Source organism: Oryctolagus cuniculus, chromosome 21, assembly GCF_964237555.1.
Source record: "Oryctolagus cuniculus chromosome 21, mOryCun1.1, whole genome shotgun sequence".
Taxonomy (NCBI): Eukaryota; Metazoa; Chordata; class Mammalia; order Lagomorpha; family Leporidae; genus Oryctolagus; species Oryctolagus cuniculus.
In genome coordinates, this window is record NC_091452.1 from 7354601 (window position 1) to 7376394 (window position 21794).

A 21794-nucleotide genomic window follows, 5' to 3' on the forward strand; every position below is an offset into this window, starting at 1 on the left:
GGCTCTGTTCTCCCTGTGGCCCTCAGGCTGGGGCCCAGCCCTTCCTGTGGCCTTTGGGGCTCAGCCTCCAACTTCCCCTCCCCCCGCCTTCCCCTGGACTCCCGTTGGTTCTGGCCTCACTAACTTGCAGTTCCTCCCACAGGACTGTGGCACTGCTCTTCCATGTTTCTGGAATGCTTTTCCCTACAACGTTGCTTGTCCCTCCGCAGGTCCTTCTCTGTCCACTCCACCCAGAGCACACCTCCTTATTTTCAGCACCCTCTTCCTTCCCTTCACAGCATGAGAGGTAGAACCTTGGGCGAGTTGCTTTGCCTGTGGGTGCCTCAGTCTCCATTTCACAATGCCTGGGTGCTGGGAGAGCTCCAAGGGTATCCTTTTTCCAGCCTGCCTGGGGTCAGATCCTGGCCTGAGCTCTTCCTAGCAGTGGGTAGGCCTTGGGTGATTGGCTTAACCTGCACTTGGTTGTTCTCATCCATAAGTCAGAGTAAAAATGAAATGTACCTACTTCCTGGGGTTACTGCGAAGGTTAACTGAGGCTTATTTGCACAGGGCCTGGCGTGGTTTTGACACCTGCCTGTAGGTCCCCAGGGCAGTCTTCTCCACGGTGGTGGAGGGTCAGCCTGGCCTGGTGAATGCAGCAGCCACACCCACTGTCCTTTCCCAGAGAACGGGAACCGCTACGAGGGCTACTGGCAGAGAGGCATGAAGAACGGACATGGGCGTTTCTTCCACCTGGACCACGGTCAGCTGTTTGAAGGCTTCTGGGTAGATGACGTGGCCAAATGCGGCACCATGATCGACTTCGGCCGTGATGAGGCCCCACAGCCCACCCAGTTCCCCATTCCTGAGGTGGGCAGCCCTCACCAGGGTCCTGGAGCCACACCCAGAGAGAAACAGAAACCAGCAGTGCTGGCCCTGCCCAGCCTCTCCCAGCTGGAGAACAGACATGGTTTTGTTTTCAGTCAGGGCATCCCAGGGGAAGTGGGGAGTTGGGAAGTTGCCCCCGAGGCTGGCAGCCTGGGCCTTCCATGCTCCCCAAACCAGCCCCCTGCTATTCCCTCCAGATCAAAGTTCTAGACCCCGACGGTGTGCTGGAGGAAGCCTTGGCCATGTTCAAGAAGACAGAGGAAGAGGAAGGAGAGTGATGCCAGGTGAGGGGTGGGCATGCCTGCCCCCCTGTGTTGTGGCTGAGTCAGCTCCAGATCCTGGAACAACACACAGATTCCCTGGGATCCCCAAAGGGCTGGGGGGTGGGGGGTGGGGCAGGACCGGAGAGGGCAGGTTTCTCGCCTCCTGCCGTGCAGCAGATCCTCTCGGTCCCTTCCCTTCAAAACCCATTGTCTTGCCAGACCTGCCCAGAATGTCCCGGACTCACACAGGGCCTGCTGGGAGGGGCACAGGGACTGGAGTCAGGGAACCCGCTGGTTCTTAAATGTCCTTGAGTGAGGCCTTCAGTGCCGACCTCCATGTGCGCCTCTTTCCCTGGGGTCAGCCCCTGCCTCTCCTGGCTGGGTGTGAGTAAGGGTGTAGGGAGGCGGCTGTGGCACAGCATCATCCAGACGCCAGCTCCCGCCACCCCCTCACTCCTGCAGAGAACGCCAAGGCTTCAGGACAAGCAAGCCTGTGTCACCCAGCTGCTCAGACCGGTGAGGCTCCTGCTGGAGGAGCGAGCAGCAACTTTGGGCACGCCCTTGGCACCCTCAGAGGGCACCTTGCTCCTCCAGCACTGGGCCGTGCTTGGCCACTAAGAGGCCACTGAGTCTCCCCCAGGCTGGCCTTGGGGACCCTCTCGTGATGACCTTTGTGCTGTGACCTCAACCCACAGCACATGAGAATAAAGAAGAACCCGGTGGCTTAGGCGGGAGCCTGTGGTGCAAGGTTGGGCGTGAGGGGAGCAGTGGGAGTTCAGGTGAACAGGAAGGAGGTCTCCAGGCTGCATGGCTTTAGCTTGGGGGGAGAGCAGGTGGCTCCAGGTCTCTGACCTCTGAGTTAGCCCAAAGAGGAGAGTGAGCCTGCTCCCCAACACCCTGGCCACCAGAATTTGAGATTAGGACCCGACCTGGCTTCTCAGCCTAGCACAGGGGCTCCTGACTTTGTGGAAGCTTCAAAAGCCACAACTGTTCAAGGATTCCCATCTAATCATCTGGGGTGAAGCCCTGGGCTTGCTCCTTCTTTTTCTTCTTCTTTTTTTTTTTAAGACTTATTTATTTGAAAGGCGAAAGGAGAAAGAGAGAAAAAAACGAGCTAGGGTTGCACTAGGCCGAAGCCAGCAGCCAGGAACTCCATCTGGGTCTCCCACATGTGTGGCAGGGGCTCTAGTGGTTGAGCCATCATCCACTAGCTTCCCAGGTGCATGAGCAGGAAGCTGGAATTGGGAGCGGAGCTGGGACTTGAACCCAGGCACTCTGATGTGGGATGCAGGCGTCCCAAGTTTAGTCCTGACTGCTGTGCCAGACGCCTGCCCCCTGAGGCTTTGATAACAGGTGTGATGCTGCTGCTGAGGTTACCGTGGACCAGATACCTGGAAGAGCTCTGCAGAGTTCTCATCTGCCCTGCATTCCTGAGATGGGAGGGGCTGCGGCACGTGGGTCACACTGCTGGCGAGGAATCCCAGACCTGGCCATTTGCGCTTGGGAATGTCGCCCAAATTCTGTCTCCCTGGTTTCCTTGCTGGTAACATGGGACGATATTATACTTACCACCTGGGTTTACTGTGGTTAGCAGCTGTGACCGTCCAATAAGGCAATGGTTCTTAACCATTTTGCCCATTCCCCACCCCAGCTCCTTGGCCACATCTGGCAATGTGCAGGAATGTTTTTGGTTGTCACATATAGTGGAATGTCGCCGGGATCTAGTGGGCAGAGGCTGGAGATGCTGCTAAACACGCTACAATATAAAGACACCACAAAAGGTGAGCTTTGGTGCAGCAGTTAAGATCCCACTGGGGACTCCTGCATCCCACACTGGTGTGCCTGGGCTTCAGTCCTGCCTTTACTCCCAATCCGACTTCTTGCTTGAGAGGCAGCAAGTGACGACTCAAGTCCTTGGGCCACTGGCACCTACGTGAAGACCCAGATTGAGTTCCAGGTTCCTGGCTTTGGCCTGGTGCAGCCCCAGCTGTTGCGGGCATTTGGGGAGTGAACCAACAGATGGAAGATCTCTGTCTCTCTGCCTTTCAAATAAATATCAACACTTTTTTTTTTTTTTTTTTGGACAGGCAGAGTGGACAGTGAGAGACAGAGAGAAAGGAAATATAAACACAATTCTTAAAAGTTTTTTTTTTTTTTTAATCCAGCTCCCTGCTAATGTGTCAGGAAAAGCAGTGGAAGATGGCCCAAGTTCTTAGGTCCCTGCACCCATGTGGGAGACCCAGAAGAAACTCCTGGCTCTTGGCTTCAGCCTGGCCCAACCCTAGCCTTTGCAGCCATTTGAGAAGTGAACCAGTGGATGGAAGATCTCTCTCTCTCTGTAACTCTTTCAAATAAAATAAATCGTTAAAAATAAATAACAAATAATAAAAAAAGAACCATTCGGCCCAAAGCTGACAGTATTGAGCTCCAGGAACCCTGAAGTACTGCTGGCAAAGTCCTTCAGTCCTCAATGAGTGCCCGGCTCTCAGAAAAGGCTCAATAAAGGCTGGCTCAGGGTTCTCGGTGCTCCCTAGGCAGGTGGCCTGGCCCTGGGCTTGTGTTCCTGGCCACCCTGGGATGTAGCATCAAGAGTAACCACCAGATACGGAGCTCACTCTGTGCCAGGCTCTGTGCTGACAGCTTTGCAGGCCCCCTGCCTTGTGACAGCCATCTGCAAGGTGTCTTGCTGTTATTAGTGCCATTTAATTTTTTTTAAAGTTTTTTATTTATTTCAAAGGCAGAGATACAGAGCAAGAAGAAGAGACACAGAGAGGTTTTCCATCCACTGGTTCACTCTCCTAATGGCTGCAACAGTCAGGGCTGTGCCAGGCAAAAGCCAGGAGCCACAAGCTTTATTCTGGATCTCCCACGCAGGCATTGAGGCCCAAACACTTGGGCCTCTTCCATTGCTTTCCTAAGCATATTAACAGGGAGCTGGATCAGAAGTGGAGCAGCCGGGACTTGAACAGGCGTCCATATGGGATGCCTACACTGCAGGCATAGGCTTAGCCTTTTATGCCACAGCACCAGCCCTATTACTACAATTTTAGAAAAGGAAATTGAGGTTTAGGGAGGTTCACAAGCCACCACGCTAGTCCTGGGCTTAAACCTGGGTCTGTCTGCTCTTTCAAGTACAGAAGGGTGGGGATGCGGGTGGGGTGGGGAGAGTGTGTGTGTTGTTTAGGTGTAGAACATCATTAGCTGGGAATACAATACACTGGTGTCAATGGGGAGCCCAACTGGGGTTCCTGCGATGGTGGGAGAGCAGCTTCTCACTGTTGTATTGGCAACCATGAGAATGTGTTATCTCCTGTATTCAAACTGTCAGTAAAAGTGAAATTGAAGGGACTGTGCTCTTAACTGCCAGAGTGAGTACCTGGGGTGCATGTTAGGGATTCCAGAGACAGAACCTGACCAACCTGAATCAGAATCTCCATGGGGGTTTCCCAAGCCCAGCTGTTGATGGTGGAGTGCAGGCCAGTCTGAGGAGGAGAAGCTAAGGGATGAAGAGCCCAAAGCAACTCCAGCCACATCCAGGATAGGATCTCTGCAGAAGTAAGGCTGTCTTAGGGGAATGCTGCAAAATGCAGTGTCCCGATTTTCTCTGGGGGGCAGTGGGGAGCTCCACACAGGCCCTGCCCAGCCCTCCCTGCTCCCAGACAGGGGCAGGGCCTGGTGCACAGGGTGCAGGGTGAGTGGGAGAAGCTTCAGTGAGGAGGCCCCACTGCCACGCAGCCCAGGAAACTGCTGTTCACTGTGTTGGGGGCACCGCAGGACAAGACTTGAAGGCCACACTTCCCAATCTGTGTTCCTCAAGCCTCGGGTTCTGGGAAAGCATCCGGGGAACAATGATGGGAGGGGGATAAATATTAGGCCCGTCACTGCCACACCCAACATTTTTATGTTTGGTGGCTTTAACAGTTTTCTCAGTTCTGGAGGCTGAAGTCCGAGACCAAGCTGCCGTCAGGGTTGGTTTCTGCTGAAACCTTTCCTTCTGACTTGAAGCAAGCAGCCGCCTTCGTGCTGTGGCCCCACACGGCGTTATCTGTGCCTGCAGCCCTGGTGTCTCTTCCTCTTCCCCCAGGCAGTTTTCAGTTCAGCCAGAGCTCTCGCTCTTACAAATTCACTTTATACATTTGGGTTTTTGCAACAGACAGAAACCTCAAACTCCAGGGCCTGTGGGTCCAAGCAATTCTCATACAAGTGAAGCTGGCCTGGGTGCGGAGTAAGACGGGTGGTGGCAAAGACAGGTCCTGCAACTCAACTCCTCCTCATTAGTAATTAAAAAAAAAAAAAAAAGGATTTATTTATCTGAAAGGCAAGAATTAGAGAGGGAGAGGCAGAGAGAGAGATTTTGCATCCCATAGTTCACTCTCCAAATAGTCTCAACAGCCAGGGCTAGGCCAGGGCAAAGCCAGAGCCTGGAAATCCATCCAGGTCTCTGGCACGGGAGGCAGAGACCCAAGGACTTGGGTCATCTTCTACTGCTTTCCCCGGCCTATTAGCAGGGAGCTGGATCAGAAGTGGAGCAGTGGGGACTCAAATTGGAGTTCACATGGGCTGTGGGGACTGGAAGCAGCAATGTGACCCTCTGTGCCATGGTGCCGGCCCCTGCTCACGACTGTTCTGCAAGACACTGGCCCAGATTAGATTGTGTGAGAGCATGTGCGTGAGTCAGACTTTCCAGGTTACTTATCTCACCTGGGCATCAGCCTCGCCATCTGCGAAATGGAGCTAACAAGGATGCTGAGGATTCAGAGCCAACACACAGTGCTTAGAGCAGCATCCACACATCAGGGCGGGTCCCCGATGCAGCCTCACTTACCTAATAGGCCTTCCCAAATGCCCAGCTGACTCTAAGAATGAGAAAGTGCCAGAGAAAACAAACCACGAGGGCATCTTCCAGAACCACAGGCCTGGACTCTCCAAAGACGTTAAAGTTACAAAAGAGAAAGAATGAAGAACTGTTCCAAATGAAAGGAAACCAAGATGTGACAGCTCAAGGCAGTGCTTGATCTTGGACTGGCAAAGAAATTGCTAGAAAGGACACTACTGGGACAACTGGGAAAACGAAATGACTATTATATTAGGTAACAGTATTATCAAGGTCAACTTCCTGGTGATTGATTTGTGGTTATGTAGCAGAACGCTCTTTTGGAGGAGTGGTCAGGCATAAAAAACGACAGTATGTGTAATTAAAGAACATGGCGGGGATGGCACTGGGGTGTAGCAGGTAAAGCAGCCATCTGCAGTGCCGGCATCCCATATGGGCGATGGTTCAAGTCCCGGCTGCTCCACTTCCGATCCAGCTCTCTGCTGTGGCCTGGGAAAGCAGTAGAAGATACCCCAAGTCCTTGGGCCCCTGTACCCGCATGGGAGACCCGGAAGTAGCTCCTGGCTTCGGATTGGCACAGCTCCCAGCCATGGCGGCTGTCTGGGGGAGTGAACCAGCAGATGGAAGACCTCTCTCTGTAACTCTACCCTTCAAATAATATAAATCTTAAAAAAAAATAAAAATAAACCTAACCATGGCTCTGGCTGGCACTATGGCATAGTGGGTAGAACCACTGGCTGCGGCACCAGCATCCCACATGGATGCTGGAGAGTCCTGGATGCACCACTTCTGACCCAGCTGCTGCTACTGTGCCTTGGAAAGCAGCAGGTGGCCCAAGTACCTGGGCCACAACACTCATGTGGGAGGCCCGGAAGAAGCTGGGCTTCTGGCTTTGGATTGGCCCAGCTCTACCCATGTGGCCTTTTGGGGAGTGACTATCTCTTACTCTCTATCTCTGTAACTCTGCCTTTCCAAAAAATAAATAAGCCTTAAAAAACAAAAACAAAAAATACACTGCTGCTCTTGGGCTGGTGTTGTGGTGCAGTGGTTTAAGTCACTACCTGTGATGTCAGCATCCCATGTGAGGCTCATTCCAGTCTCAGATGCGCCACTTTTTTTTATTTTTTTAATTTATTTGACAGAGAGAGAGAGAGAGAGAGAGAGAGAACTCTTCCTTCTGTCGGTTCACTCTCCAAATGGCCACTACGGCTGGTGCACCACGCTGATCCGAAGCCAGGAGCCAGGTGCTTCTCCTGGTCTCCCATTCGGGTGCATGGCCCAAGCACTTGGGCCATCCTCCACTGCCTTCCCGGGCCACAGCAGAGAGCTGGACTGGAAGAGGAGCAGCCAGGACTAGAACCCAGCGCCCATATGGGATGCTGGCGCCACAAGGCAGGTGAGCCATGGCACCAGCCAGATGCTCCACTTCTGATCCAGCTCTCTGCTATTGTGTCTGGGAAAGCAGCAGAGGATGGCCCAAGACTTTGGGCCTCTGTCACCCACGCACGCGGGAGACCCGGATGGAGTTCCTGGCTTCAGCCTGGCCCAGGCCGGGATGTTGCAGCCATTTGGGGAGTGAACCAGTGGTGAAGATCCCTCTGACACTGTCTTCCAAATAAGTCTTTAAAAAGACAAAAACACGGCCGGTACCACGGCTCACTAGGCTAATCCTCCACCTTGCGGTGCTGGCACACCGGGTTCTAGTCCCGGTCGGGGCACCGGATTCTGTCCTGGTTGCCCCTCTTCCAGGCCAGCTCTCTGCAGGGAGTGCAGTGGAGGATGGCCCAAGTGCTTGGGCCCTGCACCCCATGGGAGACCAGGATAAATATCTGGCTCCTGCCATTGGATCAGCGCGGTGCCGCAGTGCGCCGGCCGCGGTGGCCATTGGAGGGTGAACCAACGGCAAAGGAAGACTTTTCTTTCTGTCTCTCTCTCTCAATGTCCACTCTGTCAAAAAAAAAAATAAATAAATAAATAAAAATAAATAAATAAAGACAAAAACAAAAATATCCCCCCACAACACGAATCAAAAAAAAGGCACATGGCTCAGAGGGGAAAATACACACGTGTGGCCTCATCACTCACGGCTCAGTATTTGTGAATTCACTGACACACGGAGGCCGAGCAGAGCAATACTCTGCCTTATTTCAGCTCCATTACTGTACGTGTCATTTTTATGGTTTATTTAGTGTCACATTTTTCACATTTTTGTGCTTTCTGTTGGTGATTTTGCTGTTTAAAATGGTCCCCATGTGAAATACTTGAGTGCCATTTAGTACTCCTGGAGAAAACACGTGTGTGAGGTGAGTTTTGCCCCGGCTTGAATTATAGCGCTGCTGGCTGTGAGTTCAATCACAGTGAATCAACGACATAAAGATGTCTTCACACAGAAACACACCTAACACCAGGTTACGCATTAATGGACTGATGGAAACATCAAGACTAAGGGCTGCCAGGAAGCCAGTCCCATATTTCCCTTGGAGCAATGATCCGGTTTTTGCTAACCCAGAGTTTACTGTGATTGACAGACTAACAAGAAATGACTGTGCATACAAGGGTACTTCAAACCGTTTGTGGGAAAACAGAATTAAGTAAGTTTTCAGGGTGAAAATACTTGGGAATCTATGCCATTTTCCCCCCAATATGCATTTTCCATGAACTTTCTGAAGGCCCTCGTACATAGACATTTCAACATTGTTTGCACCAAAATAAACTTCTTTTACTCCCATTTTCCCATAAACTTTCTGAAGTACCTTGTCTATTTCAGTTACTATTCATGCAGCTTTACTTGCAGGTTTGAAATTTTTCAAAATAAGAATATTCGGGGAAAAAAACCCAAAACTCTGTTTAGAAGCCCCCAGAGTGGGGGCACCAGGAAAAACCATTCCAGGCAGCCCAGACCCAACAAATGGAGACTCAAGCAGGAGGCGTCCCTTGTGAGTATATTTATGTGTCCACACACGCACACGCTCGCTGCACAACAGGGAGGGAGGTCAAGACGGAAAGGACAGGAAGCATCCAGGAGGCACTGGCACGGGGGAGGAGAGGGGACAAAGAGGGCGTCTGTCCCCACCCGGGCCCCCACCACCTCCTAACCAGGAGGTGGACCTGGAGCTGTAGGAACAGGAAGTGCTTACTCTGACTTGGAGGAAAGTTTCAAAGTGCAGTAATCTCTTTTACAAAAAGCCTCTTCCCTCCGCTCTCTGCCCCTCAATGAAGCCCAGCTCCCTGCACAGGCTGTCCTTGAGGCTTTGGCAGGACAAGGTCATGGGGAAGGGCCCTGGACCACAAGGGCTTAGGCATAGTGGCTGCCGGGCGTCAGGGGGTGGTCCCCTCTGTGGTCCATCTGGTCCTGCAGGCGGGCAAACTCGGCCAGCTCACTGAGCTCCTGGAACTGTCGGTCCGTCTTGTGGCTGACCAGTGAGCGGTAAAAGTGGACGGCGAAGACGATGAAGACCAGGCCAAAGGGCACCATGATGGTGGTGGACGCGATGGCTGCCGCCTGGCCCGGGGTGATGCCGCTCTCGCTGCTGTTGTTGGAGGCCGCACCACCAGCCGGGGGCTTGCTGGTAGGGCGTGGCTGCCCCGGCTGCTTCTTGAGGGGCAAGAACTTGACCCAGCAGAGCAGCACGACCTCGGCCAGGAAAAGCAGCGTGCCGATGACGGTGGAGAAGGCCCAGGCCAGCTCGATGTGGCGATGCATGCGCTCGTGGGGCGACTCCTTGACGGAGTTGAGGTTGTGGACGTTGCTCACGGCCTCGATGTTGGGCAGGATACAGGTGCTGATCATGAGTGCAAACAGGTGCACGGCCACCAGCACCGTGGTGCAGGCGCTGAAGGCGATGAGCAGCCCCGGTGGGTAGTCGTGCTCAGCGTCCAGCTGCACCTCCACCATGGCCACCTGGGAGAGGGGACAGGCAGGATGAGTGTCAGGACGGTCCCAGCTCACAGAGCCGCCCAGAAAGGGCTCTCTTTTCCCCAGTTCTGGGGCCCCGGGCCAATCATCCGGCCTCTCTGAGCCTCAGTTCACACAGGTGCATGATGGGATAATAAGGGTCACCCTCGTGGGGCTGGGAAGTGGGAGAAAAAGCCGACGAACAGAGCAGGCTTGGAGCCAAGGGCACCTGACTAGAATCCTAGCTCTGCCCCTCAGGAGCTGTGTGTCCTTGGGAAAGGTACCTCACCTCTCTCAGCCTCAATATTCTTATAAATAGGGATACACTAACTCACTGAATTATTTTAACAATGAAATAAGCATTCCTGGTATACAGTAACCACCTCCCAAATGGTAATGTTTGCCACTATAAATGGTTAAAATGGTAAATTAAATACATTGAGAAAACAAAACAAAGCAAGAGCAGCCACCAAACACCTGCCGGCTCCTCCTTCACTCAAGCAGAGACTTCTTCCTGTCCTGCACTGGAACAAGGAGCGAGGGAGGGGCTGGACAGGTGAAGGCCCAGGTCATGCCTGGGCCCCTTCTGAGAACACCATGCACAGACCAACAAGGAACCCGAGGAGGCTTCCCAGAAGAGCTGGGCTCAGCCCTGGTGTGGGCAGGGTGGCCAACAGCCCCAGGCTGTCTCCTCTCTAGCCCCGAGACTGATGCACTGGCTGCTCCCCAGTTCCTGGAAACCTGCAACTCAGGGGTCACCAGGGGCATGCTCTGGGTCTGCCACCCGCTTTTCTCCCCTGGGCCTTGCGAATCACCCCCATGCAAAGGAGCAAGCTCATCAGATCTGGGCCGGGAACAGCGGGCAGCGGGCAAGCTGCCAGGGTCTGCCCGCATGGGCTGGGGGGCAGCACAGGAGGCACCAATGTCAACAATATCACCAAGGATAGTGACTCTTTATAAGGTGACCGCAGACTGGATGGCTAATGCCAAAGCTGTCCATCAGTCTCACACCCCTCCTACCAGGTAGGGAACTTCCCGAGAAGGAGGTGAGCTCCTTCCTTCCCCACCCCCAGCTCCCCTTCCACCAGGCTGCCGGCTTCAAACGATGACTAACTCTGCCCTGTATCAGGCTGTGTAACTCTGGCAGGTTCATCTTTCCGTGCCTCACTCGCCACATCTGTAAAATGGAAATAACAGCACATGCTCGGAGGATGGCTGTGAGGACTAAATACGCTAATGCACATAAAATACTTAGTGCCCGGCACATGGCAAGCCCTCAGTACAAACAAGCTTCCTTGTTATTCAGTTTAGAAACCTCATCTTCATGAAATCCTCCTGGGCGGTGGCAGAGAACCAGGGCCAAACTGGCAGACGTGTGTTCTGGCTTGGGAACCACCCCAGGCTTCACGGAGTGCCTTTGGCCAAGACCTCGCCTCTCTCTGTGAAGAGGGGAAGTGGCGAGATCAAGGTCACAGTCTGGTACTGACTTAGGGTCAAATACCTTTGAGAATCTGCTGCAAACAGCAGACACTCTCCTCACACAAGGACATCCAGGCATATGCATTCTCAGGACTCTTCAGGCCATTCCAATGGGATTCACAGAATTTTGCCTAAAAATTCCCACAGCAGACGAGATTATTGTTCTTCTCAGCCCTGGAGTTTACAAAACAGCTCAAGCTCATACAAATTTGGGGCAGTGCCATGAGGGTTTCAACAACATCACTGGTGGCTGAAGGCCAGCCTGAGGAACTCCTAGTACATACGGGTGAGGGGCAGCGGCAGGGTGCAGGCCACCAGGGCACTGCAGGTCAAGGGCCACAGCCCAGGGCTCCCTGGTCTCTGCCCCCATGCCTGCTGCCCCACAGCCAATGCCTCCCGTCTCCTCCCCACACCTGGCACTTCCTCTTCCTGTTTTGACCTGCTGCCCCGGAACCTGAAATCTGAGAAAGGAGAGGCCATGCTCGGCTATCCAGTTCACAGGCTAGTTCTCTAATCTCAGGAAATGGCCGGCCCTGTTGGGTGGGTGAGGCCCTGAGCTGGGTGCTAGGGGTGTACGTGGGAGGGAGCTGAACACAAGTAACAACACCCCAGGCCCCTATCTGAAGCCTTCCCTGCATCCCAACCAGCCCTGGGTGGCTTATTTTGGAAACCAAATCCCCAACCACACAGCTGGGTGTGACCTGGCTCCACCACCTACAAAGCTGGTGACCTGGGACAAGAAGTTCAACCTCTCTGTGCCTCCATTTCTGCATCTATGCACCAGGGGCCTACTTCTTAGGGTTGTTGTGAAGTTCTAACAGGTTAATGTATATGAAGCCTTAGAACCAGACCTGCATGCAAGAACTGCAAAGTGTCAACAGTCGGCAGTAGTATCGGTCTCCTTCCTTTACAAACCAGCAGTCCAAGGCCCAGACGGGGGTGTCGGCTGCCCCATGGGGGGTGCGGGATTCAAACGCAAGGGCTCTAAGCCAGGAGGGTCACAGAGCACTTCCCCTCACAAGGTCATGGAGAGACTAAACGAGGATTTCACGGGTCAATTTTTTGCATAAGGCTGGCCACGGGAAGAGGCCTCATAAATCTTAGTTAAAAAACACAGAGCTTGAAATGGAAGAGAAAAATAGCCCCTGGGCGCCCTTAGCTCAGGCTGGAAGGGGCTGACCCCACAAACCATGTTCCAACACACACCGCCCGGGCCTCATCTGCCCTGGCTCCAAACCCCGACAAGAGGAATGTGTACCCAAACCGCACCTGGGCAGCTGACCACCTCTGCAGGACAGAGCCCATCCTGTGGCACACCATTTGTCACACCCACAAGCTCTGGGGTCAGAAAACGCAGCTGTTGAAACACACCCGTCCTGGGGACATCGAAGTTGCCCAGCCCTCCCCGAGGGCCCGGGGTGGGGCGCTGCCAGGCCAGAGGAAGAGGAAAGGGCCTGCCGCCACTCCAGAGAAAGCCCCCATCGCCCTTTCTGGATCCAAATGTTCCTGTAACTTCAGCTGCACAGGCTGGCTCATGTGCCACATTTGGGACCAAGTTCAAGGCCACCGGGCAGCGTAAAAAACTGATTCAGAATGAAAGGGAACGGTCGGCACAAATCACGGATCCCGATAAAAACTGTTCAGAGGCACAAAAGCCACGGCCTTTTCCAGAAGGCTTCCCACTTGGGAAACGTCCCTATGGGTGGGGAGAGGAGAGTCAGGGGGGGCCTCGCAGAAACTGGCAGCTGCCTCCCAGGGCCCAGCAGAGTCCCAGAGAGATCAGACCAGATCAGATTGCACGCAGCTTCGCAAGGTAAATATAGCCCCAGAGCTGGGCCCGTTAACCCAAAATAAACAGCTCCCAGCCGGCCAGCCACAGGCCCATTTGAACCTGGCCACAGGGGTCCTACAGGAATGGGAAGGGTGAGTGACAGGGAGCCACACACTGGTCCATGGACTCCCATGGGGATGACAAAACTCAAGCAAGAGCTGAGAAGCAGATGACGGATCCTATGGAGGACAGGGCCTAGCTGACTCTGCCAAGCATTGCCCACCCTGCCTGAACGCCAACCACCAATCCTCATCCCTGCCAGGCTCCATGGAGACCTGGGCACCTGGCATCTCGGAGGCCAGGCCCTTTGGAAGCAGCTCTCCCACGTCAGGCCTGACCCCAGCGTCCACAACTGGTAGACACAACTTTGCCTTCTCCATCCCCTAGGTCTACTCTCGGTCATCCTTTTCGGAGAGTCAGTAGCTGCAGCCTGGAACTCAAGTGCCTTGGAGCTGCAGTCACCGAGTGTCACCAGAGCTGTCTAAACCTGCTGGCTCCGCGTCAAGCACAAAGCATCTGTTTAGAGAGGGCCAAGGCCCAGTCCAGCAGTTTACAAACTCTTCCGACCACCACAGCCCAGTACTCAGATGTTTCTATAAATAGACACACACGCCTTTCTAACAGGAACAAAAGTTTCACCACACAATACTTACCCTTAAAGCATACCCAAACAGCCTACTCTTACCAGACACAATACATGCTGGGATTTTTCTCTTATTTCATAAAAATAAAAAAAGATGCCGGCTACAACTCACTCAATTTATGCAACGGCCACTGACAGCCTGAAGCTGCAGGTGGGGGAAGGGAGAGCCAGGCCCAGACTTTCTCTTCGTCCGGCTAATCCTGCCTCCTTCAGGCTGCATCTTCTGAGTCACCAGGGTCCCCTGGCCTCCAAGGACAGGACTGGAGCCATTCACTCAATCATGGAAAAGTCTCAGGGCACTCCCTATAGGCTGGCAGAGGCGGCTTCCCTGGACGAGCGCCTTCAAGGCCTGCTCACCCGTCTTGTCCCAGCCCCACACGCTCTGAACAAAGAATCACCCCTTGCTCCTTCTGTTTCTCCAGTACCAAGCACAGGACCTCAGGAAGAGGTGGAGGAAGGCAGGTGAGGCTGGGAACTTTGTGCGCTTCTGTACAAGGTCTCCAAAGCGGGGAACAGTTTGGGTCATCCCTTGAGACTCTGAAGAACATATGAGACTCCCTAATCCTATTCATTGATTAGTTCATTCTTTCAATTTTTAAATTTTTGTATTTAACTACATGATAGTTATTGTTAAGATTTTATTTGAAAGGCACAGAGAGACAGAGAAAGAGAGCTTCCATCGGCTGGTTCACTCCCCAGATGTCCCTAATAGCTGGGACAAGGCAAGGAGCCTAGAACTTTATCCAAGACTCCCAGAAGGGTAGTAGCAATCCAGCATTAGGCCACGATATGCTAATTCTCAATATGCATTAGCAGGAAGCTGGAATGGAAGCAGAGTGGCCGGAACTTGAACCAGGCACTCTGATGTGGGATATGGGGGTCCCAAGTGGTGGCTTAGCCCACTGTACCACAACACTCACCCATGTTTCATTGGATTGCATATATAATTTACACACACACACAAATAGTGAGGCTAGTGCTAAATTAAAAAAAAAAACTTATTTATTTCATTAATTTATTTGAAAGGCAGAGAGACAGCACTCATCTAACTGGATCATTCCCTAGATGCCTGCAAAGGCCAGGGCTGGGCCAACCCTGAAGCCAAGAGCCTGGAAATCAATCACGTCCCCTACATGGGCAAAAAGGACCCAATCAATCATTTGAGCTATCACTGCTGCCTCTCAAGGTGTGCCAGTAGCAGGAAGGTAGAATCAGGAGCCAGAATCTGGGACCAAATCCAGACACTCCAACATGGGATGCAAGTGTCCTAACTAGAGTTTTAATTGCTAAGATAAATGCCCATCATCAAAACTTTTTGACAGAGGTATAGGCTCAAAAATGTAGAGACTATAGCTTGGTGCATGGGTCAGCAAACTGTAGCTGATGGATTATAGCTCTTGTAAATAAAGTTTTATTGGCACACAGCCATGCCCATCATTTACAGATGGTCAGTGGCTGCTTTTCGGCCAAAGTGCCTGAGCTGAGTAGTTATCACTGAGACCACGGGTTCTTTGCAGGAAAAGCTGGCTCATTCCTGGGATAGACCAATGTTCCCCAGAGGGAACTATTAAATAACAGTCCAGAAGATTCTCCTCTGAAGGAGAGTCTCAGAGGTCCCTTTTATGGTGCATATAAAGAACATTTATGGGGTGGTTACTAGGGGCACAGCAAGTTAAGCCACAGCTTGGGACACCGGTATCCCGTGCTGGAGTGCCTAGGATTGAGTCCCATGTCTACTTCCCATCCAGACTCCTGCTAATGCATACCTTGGGAGGCAGATGACGGCTCAGGTACTGTGTCACCCATTGTGGGAGACTCGTATGGAGTTTCTGGCACCTGGCTTCAGCCTGGACCAGCCCTGAGTGTTGTAGGCATTTGGGGAGTAAGCCAGCAGATGGAAGATCTTCCCCCACCCCTCCTCTTAGGATGCCTTTCCAAAAAAAAAAAAAAAAAGAAGAAGAAGAAGAAGAAATTTAAATAAAGGACCTTGAGAAGCCCATCAGAGAGAAGCCTGCTGCTTATGTGTAAGCAGTTTTACTTCCTGAGGGAACTGTGCCCTCAGCTCCACCTTGCACGGGTCACTGTGGTGCCACGTTAGGAAAACTACTCAGGGTTCTCTAACAGTCAGAAGCCTGACAGTCAGCAGGGCTCAGCACGGTTCCGGAGATACCCTGCAGACACCCCTGAAATTTAACAAAAGCCCTCTCTGCCTGGCAGGGAGCACCCTCTCCTTGGGGACTTCAGCAAAATTCCATGTAGCACAGCCCAGCAAGCAAATCTAGCACAAGAATCAGTCACGCATCTGGAAGACTTCAAAGGTTCTTCTATCAAGCAGCTAAGGGGGGCAGGGGGTGGTAGCCAGAGGGTGGTAGAGAGGAAAAGGCCCAAAGTCAGACACACCAGGGCCTGCATTCTACCAGCTGGGTGATCGTAATCGCTAGAAACCACCAGGAAGTCTTTTCCTATCAGCAGTACAGACTCTTAAGCGTTGTTGTGAAGACCAAATAAAAATAAAAGGAAAGGGCTCTGGCCCATGCCTGGCACAAAAGAGGTTCAGTAAGCAGTAACCGCCAGCATCATTAATATCGAATTTGTAAGGCTGGCGCTGTGGCGTAGTAGGCTAAGCCTCCGCCTGTGGCGCCAGTATCCCACATGGCCGCTGGTTCGTGTCCTGGCTTCTCTTCTGATCCAGCTCCCTGCTATGGCCTTGGAAAGCAGTACAAGACGGCCCAAGTGCTTGGGCCTCTGCACCCACATGGGAGACCTGGAAAAAGCTCCTGGCTTCAGATTGGCCAAGCTATGGCTGTTGTGGCCATTTGGGGAGTGAACTAGCAGATGTAGGACCTTTCTCTGTGTCTGTAACTCTACCTCTCAAATAAATAAATGAAATGTTAAAAAAAAATTGGTCACCTAACCCTCTTATCTACAACTTTTTAAATTTTTTTTAAACATTTATTTATTTGAGAGGCAGAGTTATACGGAGAGAAGGAGAGACACAGAAAAAGGTCTTCTATCCACTGGTTCACTTCCCAAATGGCCACAATGGCTGGAACTGGGCTGAGACAAAGCCAGGAGCCAAGAGCTTCCTCTGGTTTCCTGTGTGGGTGCAGGGGTCCATGTACATAGGCCATTTTCTACTGTTTTCTCAGGCCATAGCAGAGAACTGGATTGGAAGTAGAGCAGCCGAGACTCGAACAGGCGCCCATTTGAGATGCCAGTGCTGCAGATGGTGGCTTAACCTGCCGCATCAGAGCACTGGCCCCTCTATCTACTACCTTTAGGGCAGGTATTCAATGTAGTGGCTAAGATACCACCTGGACACCCACATCCCATACTGCAGTGCCTGGGCTGGAGTCCTGCCTCTGCTTCTGATTTCGGCTCCCTGCTAACGAGCACCCTGGGAGGCAGCAGGTGATGGCTCAAGCACTTCAGTCCTTGCCATGCACAGGGGAGACCTGGATTGAGTTCCTGGCTCCTGGCTTTGGCCCGGCCCAGTCCCAGCTGTTGTGGGCATTTGGGAAGTGAACCAGTGAATGGGAGTTCCTGGTCTTTGTCTTTCTGCCTTTTAAAATAAACAAAATAAATAAAATCTCTGAGGGCTCCCCACTGACTATACAAAAATTCAAACTTCCTAAATGACCGATCAAGGGCCTCCATCATTTTGCCTGACGAGGTTCACCCCATCACTTCCTGCACACCCACAACCCCAGCCACACCAGCCCTACTGCCATTCCCAGGACCCTCTAACTTTTCAGCTCTGTAACTGTTCCTGCCATTTCCATTGACAGGTGGGCTCTTCCACAAATCCTACCGCCATCACCCTCAAGGCTCAGCTGGAATTACATTCTCACCCAGTTAACACTGACAAGGCAGCCCTAGACCACAGGAACAAGGGCGAGTGAGTTTCCTGGATATCTGGACCACATGCTTTGCAAATGCCAACTCAACGAAACCTCACACCAGTGAGGTTCCTACTACTGTGACCCATTTTATAGGCGGGGAAACTGAGGCCCAGAATGATCAAGTTACTTCCCCAAGGTCTCCCAGTTGTTAAGAGGTAGAGCTGGGATATGAGCCCAAGTTGTCTAGCTTAAGCCCTGCTTCTACTTTGCTCTACTGTACCTGAGCCTCTCACCCCTCTCTGACGCTTCCCTTCCCATGTGTCCCAGGGCTCTGCAGCTGCCCAGCAGGTGACCTCGCGCAAGTCCTTCTGGGATGACCACCAACCCTCACCAGGCTGTAGGAAGACCACTCAGATGGTACGTCCAATGCCCTTAGCAGCTAGGAGCCAGGGCAGGACCCGACCCCAACCAGCATCAGTGACTGACGACTGCTCAGCCGCCAGAGTGAGAGTAAGTTCCTGCTCCCCTCTGCATTCCCTGAACTCTGAACACGTCCAAGAGGCTAGCCAAGGTTTTATGATCGGAGCACTTCCTTCCAACTGATTTTCACAGAAATGCCAATCAACTCTGAACCTGCTCTGGACCCTGGGAACCAAAGGGTGCTGGCCGGCAGAGAACTTGAGGAGGCAGATAATCCAAAAATAATTGAGCCCAGGTCGTGGAAAGCATTTTGTTTACAACAGCAGGCTGACCTTCCCAATTATCTTCTGCTTAGGCTAACGTTACACACTGCGCTCCCCATGTGTGCTCCCCACAAGGCGTGGGGTCAGGCTGAGGTACACTGAGGCACAGAGGGCCTGAAGCAGAGCCCACAAGGGTACTGTAGGATGTTGACCGTATGCTATACCTAGGGCCCTCATTTTGTGGAGCTAGCTAGAGTCTGGCTGCTGACCCAAGCTGAGGCCCTGCTGTTTCCAGAGAGTCTGGCCAAGGTGTACATCACCGGATCCTGAAATTTCCTCAACATTTCAGGCCCAGTCCGGCGTCACAATGAATCTTCATGCAAGTCCAGGGCAGAATAGGATTTTTGTCACCTTTACACATGTGAGAAATTCACTTTAAAGAGACAAAGCCACGTGCCAGAGGTCCCCTGGCCTATTCCCAGCGCCTCACAGGCACCTGGCTAGGCCCTTCCACGTACAAAGCAGGAATCTCTCCATCCCCTCCAAGGCTTTTGCAGACCCTGCCTCTACCTGGAGATCAGTCATGGCTCCTCATTTCCCAGGTCTCCAGGAAGGAAGCCCTCTGGGGGCAGGAAAGTGGCTATGCTGACTCATGGGGAAGGGATAGGAATCCGGGAAACGTGTCCCTCTGTTACCACGGCTTCAGGACTGCCTGACATCCACTCCTCTCCGCCTCTCACTCAAGCAAGTGTCTGTGGTAGAGGCGAGGCACGGCGGGACCTGTCCTGCTGCCCTCCTACCCTGCACCAGTCCTGTCTCCTGCAGATCTGCAGTTTTGCAGGAGTCACTTCTGTAACCACTGACTCAGGATGGAGGCTGTCATGAGGCCCAGCCCCTCCCTACCTGCAGAACTTGGGGGACTCTACCTGGAGAGGTGGAAAGCTTGAACCAGGGGAAATAAAGGTCCCCCAAGAGACAGTCTGAGTGCGCCACGGCTCACCCAGGGCGACTGCCCGCCCCAGCCTCTTGACTTCCGCGCCCTGTTTTTAGCTAGAGGAAGAAGGAGGTGACATCTGACTACAAGGCCTGCCTTCTGCAGGAGGAAGAGAGCACTTGAGAGGGCAGCAAAGTGTCATGCGTGTGATCCTCACATCTTCTGGGGCGAGCAGGGGCCTGGGACAGCTAAGAATCCATGACTTTAAGAAAAAAGTAACAGACACCGACCACCTGAGACACAGAGCAGAGCAGGGAAAAAGCTGACAACTCCACGGCTCCCTTGTCCCAAACAGTCAAACTCTCTTTGATTTAAGGGAAAACTTTTTGCTCTATTTTTCCTTCTCTAGGCCTAGTCCTGGGGGGACCCACCATACACCCTAAGCAGCCCAAGTCCCCGAGTGAGTTCTAGTACCAGCAGATGCAGGTTCAAATCCCACCGTATCAGCCTAGCTGTGTGGCCTAGGGAAAGTTCAAAGACAAAACCACCTCACAGGGCTGTTGAGGAGTGAGCCTAGCCCTCAGGGAATCGACACAGAGCCTGGCACAGGGTGAGTGTTTGAAAAATGGCGCAGTCCTTAGGGGCTCTTCAGGCACAAGGCAGAGACTGGGGTCTTTGGACGTGGGGCTAGGGTAACAGGATTCCATCACACTGGCCCAAACTAAAACCCAGGTGTGGGCCCCTTACACACATCTGATCTCTCAGGGGCTTCTTCAATTCCATTCTTGAAGTCAGAGAAGCTCTGAGCAGCAGCCTTCATGTATCATTTCAGAAATCAAGGCCCAGCAAGGGACAGATCTGCCTGAGGTCACGCAGGCAGCCAGCAGCAGAGCGTGGAGAGCTAGAGCTCTCCTCAGGACACCCTGGGCCTCTAACACCTTCAGGCTCCACTTGTTTGTAGAACACAGGGAGAGACCCAGACACACTCCTTTCCCAAGAAAACACCCTCGGTGCAGCCACTCCCTTCCTCAAGGCCAAGGGCTTAGCTCACCGAAGGGGAGGCTGGAATGCTCTGGGCTAGATATCTTGGGGGGTGGGGACGGCCCCCATTCATGGAGGCTGATGTCACTGATAATGATGAGGTGGTTGTGCCATGCCCTGTGGGAGAGAAACACCAAGAGGCCAGCTAGGCCCGGAGAAACTTCTCAGTCCAACCTGCAGCCTCACTCACCCACCCCCCCGCCACAGCCCAAGACTCAGGACAGGCCTGTCCCCTACATCAAGAGCCCATTCAAGGGGAACATGTCCCACCCTCCTCCCCCACACTCAGTGACTCAGTGGCAAGTTTCTGGAGAAGAAAATCAGGTAGGTGGGTGGGAGTGGTTGTCAAACCCCCAGGCTGAGGTTCCCTCGGAAAATGCAGCCCAAAAGGGGAGTCAGGAAATCCCCTCAGCTACCTGGGGGAAAAAAAAAATCTGGTGTGGGTGCACCACAGCTCCGGGGTCTCTGTTCCCCAGCCCACCTCCTGACACCTGTTCCCGGATGCGCCAGCCGGTCTTGGGTCCTGCCTTCTGCCCTCTCACAGACTTGACCGTGGGGGTGCATCATTCTCGCCCTGTTTCCCTCCCCCGGTGCATCAAGCCTGCCCCTGAAGCCCCTAGCCTGGACACCTGCTTGGCTCGCCACTGCGCCCCGCCGGGCGGCCCTCGTCGCCCACCTCTCCTCAGTACAGCACCTCCGGCCCCCCTCCAGCGTCCAGGACAGCTTCTCCCAGCCCTTCCCCTCACCCCCGGCCCGCCCCGCCTGCTCCTCAGCGAGCGGCCGGGACAGGAGAGAGGGGGCAGGGCAGGACGGCCCGAGCTCACCATGGCGAAGCCGGACAGCAGAGCCGAGGTCCGGCTGGAGGCTTTGAGCTTGGCGCGGCTCAAGTAGAGCTTGCGCCAGGACAGCGCCTGCATCGAGTGCTCGTTGAGGCTCATCACCTTGGAGTAACTCTGGCCGATCCAGTCCGGGTAGCTGACGGCGGGCGGCGGCGCCGGCGGCGGGGACCCCGGGGGCTCCCCGTCCCCGCTGCGGCGGCTCCGGCGGCTGCCGCTGGTGGTGCTGCCGCCGCTGAGGGGAAGCTCGGGACTGTGGCTGCTCGGGGGCGGGGCGGGCTCCGGATGCATGGAGCACGCTGCAAAGGCGCGGGCCGGCCCGGGAGCCTGCGACGGCAGCGGCCCCCGCCCCCGCCGCGCCTCCGCCTGCCCCCCACCAGGGCCCGGCCGCGCCCGGCCAGCAGTCCCGGGACGAAGAGGAAGTCGAGGACGCCGCGGCAGCCCCAGCCAGCGAACCGGCCGCGCCGCTCGCAGAAGCCCCCAGGCGGCGCGCGGGCCGGCGTCCGGCCCGCCCACCGGGACCCTCGGCGCGCGCTGCGATTGGCCGGCCGCCCCAGGCTCATTTGCATGCGTCCCGCCCGCCCGCCCCGCCCGCGACGAGGTGGGCGGGTCTGCGGGCGCCACGTGACTCTTCCTCCTCCGACGG

General features: G+C 53.9%; 2 protein-coding genes across 9 annotated transcripts in view; one reads left to right on the plus strand and one right to left on the minus strand.

The window, feature by feature from the left end:
* MORN3 (MORN repeat containing 3) overlaps nt 1-19567 on the plus strand; it is a 37351-nt gene extending 17784 nt beyond the window's left edge. For 2 of the 7 annotated variants that reach the window (XM_008272193.4, XM_070066168.1), the window contains exons 5-7: nt 665-849; nt 1065-1151; nt 3296-9189. In XM_008272193.4, the coding sequence (XP_008270415.1) occupies nt 665-849; nt 1065-1145 (266 nt within the window). In that variant the 3' untranslated portion in view covers nt 1146-1151; nt 3296-9189. Of the gene's footprint in view, nt 1-664; nt 850-1064; nt 1152-1592; nt 3104-3295; nt 9190-17600; nt 17723-17981 lie in introns of those variants that run through there. The other 5 variants (XM_002719734.5, XM_008272195.4, XR_011385265.1 and 2 more) reach the window with 4 other exon arrangements.
* Nucleotides 8891-21652, minus strand: LOC100349347 (calcium release-activated calcium channel protein 1). 2 transcript variants are annotated; one of them, XM_002719735.5, is made up of 2 exons: nt 21137-21652; nt 8891-9865 (listed from the first exon to the last, which is right to left on the minus strand). In XM_002719735.5, exons 1-2 carry the CDS (start codon nt 21437-21439, stop codon nt 9260-9262), a joined length of 909 nt encoding a protein of 302 aa, XP_002719781.1. In that variant the 5' UTR covers nt 21440-21652; the 3' UTR covers nt 8891-9259. The 2 variants fall into 2 exon arrangements, with proteins under 2 accessions (XP_002719781.1, XP_051693755.1); XM_051837795.2 differs by having other exon boundaries at nt 21254-21632.
* Between the last annotated feature and the right edge of the window lie 142 nt (nt 21653-21794).

Coding starts and splice junctions, on each gene's coding strand:
- LOC100349347 (XM_002719735.5), bottom strand. CDS start 21,439: ATGCATCCGGAGCCCGCCCCGCCCCCGAGCAGCCACAGTCCCGAGCTT. Junction 9,866..21,136: donor TGCTGTCCGGCTTCGCCATG/GTGAGCTCGGGC, acceptor CCCCTCTCCCAG/GTGGCCATGGTGGAGGTGCA.